Raw genomic sequence first — 10,941 nt, forward strand, 5'->3', positions numbered from 1 at the left:
GCGTCCAGTATGGCTGGACGATGTCCAGCAGTGAAGGACTGGACGGCGTCCAAAGGTTGGGACGGTCGAAACACCTAAGCTGCTGCATTTTCTGAAATTTCACAAGTCTCGAACCAAAACTCATTCAAACATAAATTGTGAACCGAAAACACTTAAAACATGTATCTTATATCATTCGAAAGGTAATTTAACGAGAAATACAACTAAGCACATTTCATCAAACAAAAACATCATTTACAATAACCGAAATCTCGTCGAATGATCATTTAATGCTCACCATTTAATGTTTCAAGCTCATAAATGCAATTAATGATTCGGAAACTTAACACATACATATAATACGCCGTTTCGTAGGTAATTATGCATACAATACTACTAAACACTTACAAACAACATTGTAAGACATTTAATGCATCAAAAGTTCATATTTAAGTCTATCAAACTCAAACCAAAATCACAAAATCAATAATCATGTTAGTGAAGTTTTCTTAGTCAACCTACACATCAAAATGAAGCTAGTGATGCTAGTAATACATTTAATACATGAACTTTTAACATCTAACAACATTTAAACAACCAATAGTCACTTTTCAAGTTCAAGCTATATGCACAAAATGTCAAGAACGAGCAAACAAAACATATATTCATGTTAGACTCGAGCCATAGACACTAACTAACACTTTTATAAGTCAAAAACATCAAGAACAAGGAATCTAGAGTTTTTAGAAAGTTACCCAAAAGAGATGAAGTTGTTATGAAATTGAAGAGGAAGATGCAAGGATTCTAAATATGTAATTTGTTTTGAAGAACGCTTGTTAGATCGAATTTAGATGATGAATCTTTGATTTGGGTGTTTGAGAGCAAAAAGTGGAAGTAAAAGAAGATGGGGAGGAAATTAGTGAGTGGAGGAGAAGAGTTTGACTAGTTGACCTAGTCAAATCTTTGGTCCCTTGGCAAGTTTAGTCCCTCGAGTTTAAAAGCGGGTGCGTGAATTAACCAAACGAATTACCTTAAATACGTAGAGTAAACGAGAGATGTTATAATTAATAACGGACTTTAAAATAAATAAACGGAAAAAGACGGGTTGTTACAACGTGTATGAAAAAGCACCATTTAAAGCCGGTTGCATTCGTATTTGTAACATTTCCATGTCACCAATATTATTAGACACATTATCGAGTGATATAGTAATTTTGTCGGTTGAATATTAAATTATATTCAATCAAAGTGTCTTGTATAATTTTTCTTATATTATTACCGTTAAACGGATAAGCAAATAGTTTAAAAGCAATGATCTGATTCATTAATAACAAAAAATCGGGATTAAAGTAATGAGCGGTAACGGCTAAATAATAATTTGCCGTTTCATGTGGTGCGGTACAAACATCACAGTTTATAGAAACATTATATTTATATGTTTGAAAACCTTCAATCATACCATTTTTAGCCTTTTCCATAATTTAAAAGTGTCACATCTTAGAGTAGTACGATTTACAGTGTTATATCGTGATTGTAGTCGATTTCGGAACATATCCGTAAGCTTTTGATTGTGGAAGTGGTCGAAAGGAAGCCCTTTTTAAATGTCAAACCTCGTAAAATCTTTACGAAGGGCTTTGGGACCGTATACAAAAAGTGAACCATCCCGACCAAGTTGAGGTTGTGTCAGGTCTTGTTGAACGGTTCCTTTACAAGTTCGTTCAAGATGTTTTCTTAATGAAGTGTTACCCGAACTTGAAAGGAACTTCAAACATTTCCTACAACGATCTCTTTCTTGACCACCGGTCATTACACACAAGTAGAAATTAGACCAAACATCACCTTTTCGGTTAGTTTGTTTATTGTGGTCAACATCGTTGTTGGTGTAACGCATTGAAGATGTTCCAACGGAACCATAAGGGGAAACTTGTGAATTATCCATTATAGGATTAGAAAGTAGAGTTTAGAGTAATTATAGAGTATTTAGAGATTTAGAGAGATATTTGAGAGAATGAGATGATGTGTTTCAACCAAAACCATCTATTTATACTACACTTGTGGGGGTAAAATGGTCAAAAAAAGTTCAAAAATCCGCAAAAAAGGCTAGTAACGTCTATTAAAAAAATCAAAACGGTAAAAAACGAGTTTTTAACCGGTTCTAAATATTCCCATTTTTACCCGAAAAAAGGTCGGATTCGAACCGGTTGGAACCGGTTCGATCCAAGAACCGGATCCGGTTCTTGTCAGAACCGATTTTCGGACCTCGAGTGGTTTTTTATGGGATCCGGTTCTTGTGCGCATCTATATCAAGGTAGTAATATTTTACCTGAGTGCTATTTGCTAAGAGTGTAGGATGAATAAGTTACTTTAGTACTCCGGTGACTCAATGGCAGTGGCGATGCCAAGGTTTAAGTTATGGGGTCCAAGGACCCCACTATTGTACAAATTGTTTTATTTGAAAAATATTAGTTTAATTGTATAAATTGTATATGATATCACTAAATTTAAGATATGAACTCATATATCTTTTAAATTAATGACCTTTAGAAAGAAAATAGTTATTCTTTAGAAAAATTTATACAAAGTACCACTTAAATTCTATAGGACCCCATGAAATTTGGAACCTAGAATCATCACTGATTGGGTGGGTGATGTTTACATGTTGGCAAATTGTGTTCAAGATCTTTCTAATGTGGTGGTTAAAACATAGAAATTTAATAGCCTCAATGTATCACTTAACGCAATCAAGTTCAAGTGTCCTTGAATCATAATTATAGATACAAAAAACCCAAGTATATCACTATATTATCTAATAGACAAAAAAGATGAATAGTAACCAGGAGTATTTTCGTCATTTCACCTTTTTTTTAACCAACTTTCATTACACCAATAAAGCTTCCTACACTTTTTTCATAAATTCAAAACGACCCCCCAAATAGGAGGGTAAACTGTCAAATAACCATTTTCATAAAAAATCTTAAATAAACTTCACCCAAATATTCAACGGGTCATATCTTCTCGCTCGCAACGAGTTAAATTTTTCCGCCACCATCGTTAAACTCGAAATAATTTTAGGAACACAATGTCACTAACTATACGCAAAACAGACGCTTTTTAAAAAACGCTAAATATTTGAGGTACTTTTCATACATGTTGATTTTGCGTTAAATTTTTAAAAGTTGAAAATTCCATAGCCAAACGCGGAGATACACATATATTGTTGATTTTAAAATAACATTTAAATCTTTCGTGGGTTATACCTTTTAGTTCAACTCGAGTTGCGCTTCAACGACATCATCGTTGGCCACGAAATAATTTTACAAATAAAGGCAACAAAATACATTGAAAACCGAACCCCCGACGCGAAGCGATGGTTCGAAAACTAGTTTTTAACAAACGAGGGGGTGAACAATCTTGCACGCACCACGCAACCAATGCAGGGTTTCAAATCCGACGGTTCCTCATGGTTCAACTAAGACGAGTAAACAACCAAGGGTTGCATCCTTGAAATCTAATCTAGCATATAAAGGCTGTAGCTATATCAATATGCTAATCGTCCCATTCCTATCCATCACACAATCTTCTCACAGGACATACAGAACACGTGCGTCACGCAAACACTTATTTATAGGTCAGATGACAAAATCTGTCACTCTTTCTAGCAAAAACTTGACCCACTATATTAATTAATTAATTATACCGATGTACACTAAAAATACAAACAATATATCCATACTTCTTGTCCTCATTTATGCTTGAAAACCACGAAATCCAACGCAAGTAGAGCGAGGGCAATGAGGGTGGACGACCGGACACCGTGGCATTGGTGTCCTCGAGATGATATGAGGGCGGGGTGAGCACGAGTGGTATTCGTGATGGTTGGCGGTCGTCTTACAATCATGGTCACTTGGAACGTAACACCCAAATTTTCAGTAAACAGTGTATACAAACTGCAAGATAATTTAGTAAAGAAACATTTCAACACTGTTTTTATGGCAAATGACATATATCTTCTGTTACATGTATGCAAAAACTAATTGCATTCTATACTATCTTCTGCTTAATCTTCCACAAATAATATTTACAAAATTTAAAATGACCTTTATTTGCTCCGAACTACCCTTCAATAGGTACACGACGCCTATTCCTCAGTACTCCGTCCACATCTTCTCCATTATCCATCACTGTGTTTTCGACCGACTCAACTTCACCGAAGTTATGAAGTCTTCTGCCAATCAAATAACGATCGTCTCTTATAGAGTTATGAAGATTAGTGTACCATGCATGCAATCTCTTGGCACAAAAATACACCAAACTAAAACCGAGGCACCCAACCCACGCGTATCGGTACACGGCCGAGTTCACAATTAACGGGTACCCAAATACCGGGAATACCCCTCTGGCTAAAACGTAAGGGAAGCATAGAGCAGTTAACAGCTTCATGACGATAGGGATAACAATTTCTCGTAGCACCCAAACTCCTTGCAGCCTTGAGAAACCATTTCTTTTCACTCTTTCAAACTTCACGCGCCAGCTGTCATCAACCAGAGGTGCCAGCTGGTCCAGCATTACCAATTGTGTCCAGATCTTGAGGAAAATAAGCCCAAAAGCCCAATCCTGATACAAGAGAAAAACAGGGCTTTCGTCCACTGGGACCCGCATTGGTACGATTATTAATAGTTCAAACAGGAGTCCAATCAACACAGGGATGATGAAAATCTGCAAAAATCATTGATGCTGAATGAGGAGAACAAAGAAAGGAAAAACGTTAACGCAAGACAACCCAAAAGGTATATGATCTTTCTTACCCAAATTGACAACAATAAAGAACTCTTGACAACAATCGTACACCACTTCCAAATTCGACCTAGCAAAACTGTTGCTCTCTCTGTTCTGATTTGATCGATGGTATACCGTGCACCAGCCAGCATAGTTGAGATGACGTAACCTCCAATCACGAACGCATATAGATCTGTAAAAATTTGTCACTGAAGGGTCAGTATCATTTTACAAAAAAAAATAACACTATTATTGAAACAATGTGATATTTGCAATCATATTTGACCCACTAATTGTTAAAAACTTTTTGGTAAGACGTTTCTTCGGTCAACACGAACAAATCCTGCCTATACGTAAACTTAACTATCGGTGATCAATATATCCACCCTCCTATTATGCCTCTTTTAAGGGATGATGGAAAGGTTGTATTATACAACCAGAAGTAGCATTCAAGGAGATAAGTTTTAAGTACATATCATGAAACAAATAGATAAATGACTTTCCGCACGTCAAACCAAAGTTTCAAATTAACTCGGTTAAACTTCTTACCGTTGCATTTCATGCCATGTGTGATTGGGAAAAGGGGAACTGCATTAAACAATGCTCGTCCAATCGAGACGGGCACCATTATTAACATGGAATTCAATATTAGAAGTGTCATCCACGCCGCCAATAAAAGCAACACAATGGAAAGCATAAATCCGTACCTCCTACAAATAGTAATGTTACAAGAAATATATAATCGGTTAAAACGACATTGTAGCTCATTGATCCATCGCAAAGTGGATGGGAAATTCAAAATAGAATTGTGTACTAAGGTAAAAGTTTTGTACATCTTACTCTGAATCAGACTGTTCATCAACCTCAACCTCAACCTCAGATTCAGCATGCCTCATCCTATTCATATCTCTGGGATCCATAAATCCAACAATTGCACGATCATGGTCCACTAATCGAGCAGCTACTGGATCCTGATTTCCATTTTCTTGTTCAACATTGTCCCCGGGTCTTGGCAGTAAGAAATCAGTTAAGCCAAGTGCCCAACCAACTACAACGAACCAATAATGTAGCAGCGACTTGATCGTTGCCCGCAACTTGAAATGCTCAATAGCAAATGGAATGCAAATTTGAAAGAGAAGCATGTTAGCAGGGATCTCAGTAAACGGATCAGATACCCTGCAATAGCAAAATGATGAATATATAAGCATAAGAAGTCTCAAAAAATACAAAGAAGTTCATTTAAAAGTTAAAACAGTCTTACGAGATATCAAGAGGGAAGATGGAGGGGGCCATTCGCATGGCTAGTTTAACAGGCAGAAATACAAGCATTACTATTAAGCTCCCATAAACAGCAACTGACAGCAGAACCCTACGTGCATGTTTGCGCACCGGGTCATCGATTAGATCCCGAAAAGGATTGTAATTAGGATCTGCTGGGTCCCGCAGAAAGTACAGAACTCCATTACGCAAAACCTGCACAATCACAATCACATCATTGAAATATAGTAGCTAAGAAAATCTGATATGTAACATAGAGGTGACAAATTCAACCCAATTATATAAAACTTGGTCAATTCAAGCTGTGATTAAATGATAATGGGTCAAACGAGTAGAAAAAAAAACAGAAGCTAAAATGAACTGGATCAAAATCGGATAAACGAGTCAAGAGTATACAAATGCTTACGTCCTAAATCATTTTATTTTGAAGGAACAATATTATATAATATTTATTATTATCTTAATATAATAACAGAATCATTTTAATATCACACTTGAGGCAACAAATACAAAAAAATTGGACATAAAAGTGTTGGCAGATCAGTCAAGCACAGCTTGTTTTGGCAGGCATATAAAATTACTCATCTTGACCCAACCCATCATGCATATCACCTGACCCAACTCAGAAAAAAATGATATCAGATACATACCCCTCTAAGAAGGCTGACAAACACTGATATTTGTAGCATATAGACAATCCCTACAGCCCAATGAAACAACGAGCTTGCCAACGGAGACAATGAGAAGAAGTCAACTCTTTGCGCAATTGTCTTGCCAAACATCCTTATAGTACATATATCTAGCCACCATCCACACAATAGAGGAAAAACCCCTAATTCAATGACCAAAAGGAAGGCGACCTTAATCATTGTAGTCAAATGTTTCATTGTTGTCATGAAATGCTTGAAAAGAAAACGGACTGTCTCTGCTATTGAACCAATGCCATAGAACCTTCCCATGATCAACGGCTCTCCTTTAATGTATCTAATTACTGCAACAGTTCCAAAGTAGAAAATGACAAGCGATAAAATAAACATATAGCCAACAGCTAAAGTTGTGGCATCAGACATCCATGATGCCCCAGTTGTTTCTGCTTCTAGGATATCAGATGAAGGGGGAGTAGTGGTGAGGTTGTTCGATGAGTCCATAAGTCCAGTAGCATTTGCTTTTAAAATGTCTGCAACATGGCCAAACAAACTCGCATCTGGGTTGTGATCAGATGTTAAATACGTAACTGCAGTCAATGTGTTTTTCAATGTGATATTGGCCAGCTTAAGTGCTTGCTCTGTAAGTGGTACAACCGTGGACAACACGGGGTTCGTAGCAGTTGATAAAATCCAAGACAAATAATAGAGTATTAATCGTCCCAAGTGAAATGGCACAAATATCATGATACCAAGGAATATCATGTTGCTAGCAAGAACCTGCAGGATCAGAAATATAAGAAAAATATAAAACACAGGTCCAAAGTTCCTTTCAAGAGGTCTCAGGTTCGAATCCCGTCTAGGACGAATATTTAGTGGTGGCCAGGGATGGGTTGGAAACAGCCAGGGAGGGAGTAATCCTGCTGGGCTGCGTATATCAGAGTATGGGGTCGGATTACTCGCCCTTCCAGGTAGCCCGAACAGGAAAACCTTCTACCTTTTACCTTTTATAAAACACAGGTCCAAATTGGTAGAAAATAAGATATATATAATGGAAACAATAAAAAAAGTGTGCTCACAGTAAATGCATTCTCCACCAAATGAAAAAGAGGACCCTGCATGCCAACTAGCTCATCAAATGGGACATCATCTGCAACTTCCCCATCATCCAAACCATCAAACAACTGGTCAACATGAGCCTCAAGACGAGCTGCTTGCATCTCCCACCTGGCCGCAACATTTTCTGCGTTTCTTCTAATCAACTGACCAGCTCCACCACCATCATCACCATTAAGATTTCTGTTCGGTTGTGCAGGTGGTCTTCTGGCACGAGCACCATTTCTATCTCCAGCATCTCTATCACCACCAATTTCTCGTAAGTGTCTAAAATAATCCCTCAACGATGTCGCCCCAAGAAATATGAATACGATACTTGCAGAGAGTAAGAACCCATGCATACAGTCGGTAAGAATAGCCCCGGTGGAAATATGACTCATAAAAAGTCTTTGAGCTTCACCAAAACTCCTAGTGAATGAGTAGCGCCAAATCCAGAAAGTAATGAATGGTATGATCACAAGCCATACAGATAGTACAAAAGTGAGACGGAGAAAGAACCGCAACACGTGATAGACTTTCATCGACATCCCAACTACAAACTCCTTATAAGGAAGCTTTGCAGGGGCATTCTCAGCATACACGGGAGAAAATGAAAATGGATGTTTGCAAACCTGTCACATATGCACATAAAACTACTTAATTAATAAAAAATAAAAGGCGAGAGCAAAAGTAAAAACTTCGACCAGAAAGAATGTGTTTGATGACTTGATCACATTTGAGTAAAAGTAATACACTAACCTAGCTAAATGCCAATATTTTACAGAGTAATATATATCAATATTGTTGATTTAATTCATTACACAAGCAACATAAATCATACAAATAACTTATATAATAGAATATGTACATATACAGTATAATTGATTTCAGCAAAGAACTAATTAAGATAAGTCAGAAATAAACCTCACACTTGCGAGCGTTGCTATGATTAAGCCACTGTAAAAGGCAATCCTGATGAACAAACTTGATACTACCGCTACAAGCACACGGATACCGTAACGGATTATCGACGTCACCAGGATTGCGGCAGATCCGGCAAACGTCACCGTCTTCATCATCGTCATCATCGTAAATGCTATTTGATGTATTTTTGCTGCTATTTGTATTATCTGTAGCTTCACTCTCGAATATCTTTGAAGCAGCAGAAGATGACGAAGATCCCGATGCATTGACGTCAGCGTTGATGACTCCATCGAGTGCCGCCGGAACCGGTTGTTCGTTCATTGTTTATTGGCGGTCGGAGGTTAGGTTTACGGCGATATTCGTTATCGGAATCTGGAATCAGAGGGAAACCGTTACGAAAACGGAAGTCCGAGTGTTGTTGACGGATGGATCGTGGAAATTGTGTTATTTGGATTTATGACCTTGTTTTTCTTCTTTTTTATTTATTTATTATTTATTATTATCATTATTTATTATTAACTTCTTTTTTTTTGGCAAAAAAATAAAAAAATATATATTAAGGTAATCAAGGTTAGTAATCAAAATGTTGGCTTAGTCCATTACACAACATGCACTCTTTTGATTCATTATATACACTTGGATCGGAGATTAAAGTAAAAAATACCATTGACTAGTTAGGAAAAAACATCCCAAAGTATTGTAAATAGAAGCTTTGATGCCATCGAAAATTTACTTAAAGAAGCAGACACGGGTTCGAATCCCAATTGGTGAGGATAATATAGCTTTGCATTCGTCGCCCATTTAAATGATTTAATTTTGACTTTATTATTTACTTTTATTTATATTTATTTTTTTATTTATTATTTATTTGTTTAAACTTTTAATAAAAAACAACATATCTCAAAAGGACAAATACAAAGAGAAACCAAATAAATATAAACCAAGCTGACCTAACAACTAAACAAACCAACTAAAACTAAAAATCAAGGACGAGACAAACGACAAACAATCAAAACCACACGGGGTGATTGCAAACCATATATCACCTAAAAGCCGAAACAATCCACACCCGAAAAGAAACTACAAATCGTCAACATTAAATTTCTTGAGCTCGGCCCCATGGACTTTTTTCTTCCTAGTCTTCATAGACTTGGGAACCACTGAAGAGTTAATGAGTTTGCCTTCGACCTTAAAACCCTTAGAAGACCTTAATAACTGCTTCCAAAATAATGACATACTTGCTCGAGGAAGTGCCGACGCCATCTAATTTAGCATCGATGTGTCCTCCCATAAACAATTTGAGACGTGTCATACAACAATAGATATTGATCCTTGCCTACGCATGGATTTTGGATTCTAGTAAGTATATTTTGGACGATATTTATTGAGAATGTGTGTGAGAATATCATTGAATATATAATATTTTTTGTAAGTAACGCTTAAACTCGTAAATGTCTGATTTATGCTTTATGTGATAATTTGGGTACGAAGAAGTTTCAGTTGATTCACATTGTTAAGATAAAAATAACATGGACATGGAGCGATGGAAGAATTGGAGGCAAAGCATTTGGATTCAGAAAAGCAAAGTGTATTTCTAAAATCCAAACTCGAAAACATGAACGATACAAAGGGAACGACCGAGAATTACTTGGAGAATCTGAAACTTATTACTTTGTAATTGTGATCTTGATAATCAATTTTCTGCACTCAAAGCTCAAATAAAAGAAGCTCTTATGAAAGTATGTGTTTTCTAGAAATGGAGTTGGAGGATAAAAGTAATGTCTGAAAAACTAGAAGCAACATGTCTCGACTACAACTCTTAGAGTATGTTATGCGCAAAGTTTCCTGTAGTGATTTGACTTTCTCTTTCAAGGTGGGTGCGGTCAATGGTGTAGTCATCAACAACACCGGCGATGAGGTTGACTTTGTTTGCTAGTTAGTATGGTCTTCTTTGATAGTTTGTTCTTTTATTTCATTTATCTTCATGTTTGTAGATTGTAAGATGTTTTGTTTGTCGGCTCTTGGCAAGGCTCGAGTCGAGTTAGCACTAGTTCGGATTCTGTCAATAGGTTTGGTTTTTTTGTTCCCGAACCCTAACCGTGCTTGCTTCCTGTCTCATATTCTTTTCTTTTTTTCTTGCGGAGAAAAAGTCTGGTTATATAGTATTCGTTTTTTCGAAAGAAAAAAAAGATTAACTTCCAGTTAGTTACAAGCTCATCTAAATTATCAAAAGTGACATTTTAAT

General features: G+C 36.7%; 1 protein-coding gene across 1 annotated transcript; it reads right to left on the reverse strand.

Annotated features, from left to right (window-relative positions):
- Positions 1–3,736: 3,736 nt before the first annotated feature.
- LOC139871603 (probable E3 ubiquitin ligase SUD1) lies at positions 3,737–9,094 on the reverse strand. The gene is made up of 8 exons (XM_071859315.1): positions 8,697–9,094; positions 7,757–8,404; positions 6,684–7,457; positions 6,017–6,228; positions 5,596–5,931; positions 5,305–5,465; positions 4,785–4,948; positions 3,737–4,695 (listed from the first exon to the last, which is right to left on the reverse strand). Exons 1-8 carry the CDS (start codon positions 9,015–9,017, stop codon positions 4,093–4,095), a joined length of 3,219 nt encoding a protein of 1,072 aa, XP_071715416.1. The 5' UTR covers positions 9,018–9,094; the 3' UTR covers positions 3,737–4,092.
- Between the last annotated feature and the right edge of the window lie 1,847 nt (positions 9,095–10,941).

This window comes from Rutidosis leptorrhynchoides, chromosome 10 (assembly GCF_046630445.1).
Source record: "Rutidosis leptorrhynchoides isolate AG116_Rl617_1_P2 chromosome 10, CSIRO_AGI_Rlap_v1, whole genome shotgun sequence".
In the NCBI taxonomy this organism is placed as follows: domain Eukaryota; kingdom Viridiplantae; phylum Streptophyta; class Magnoliopsida; order Asterales; family Asteraceae; genus Rutidosis; species Rutidosis leptorrhynchoides.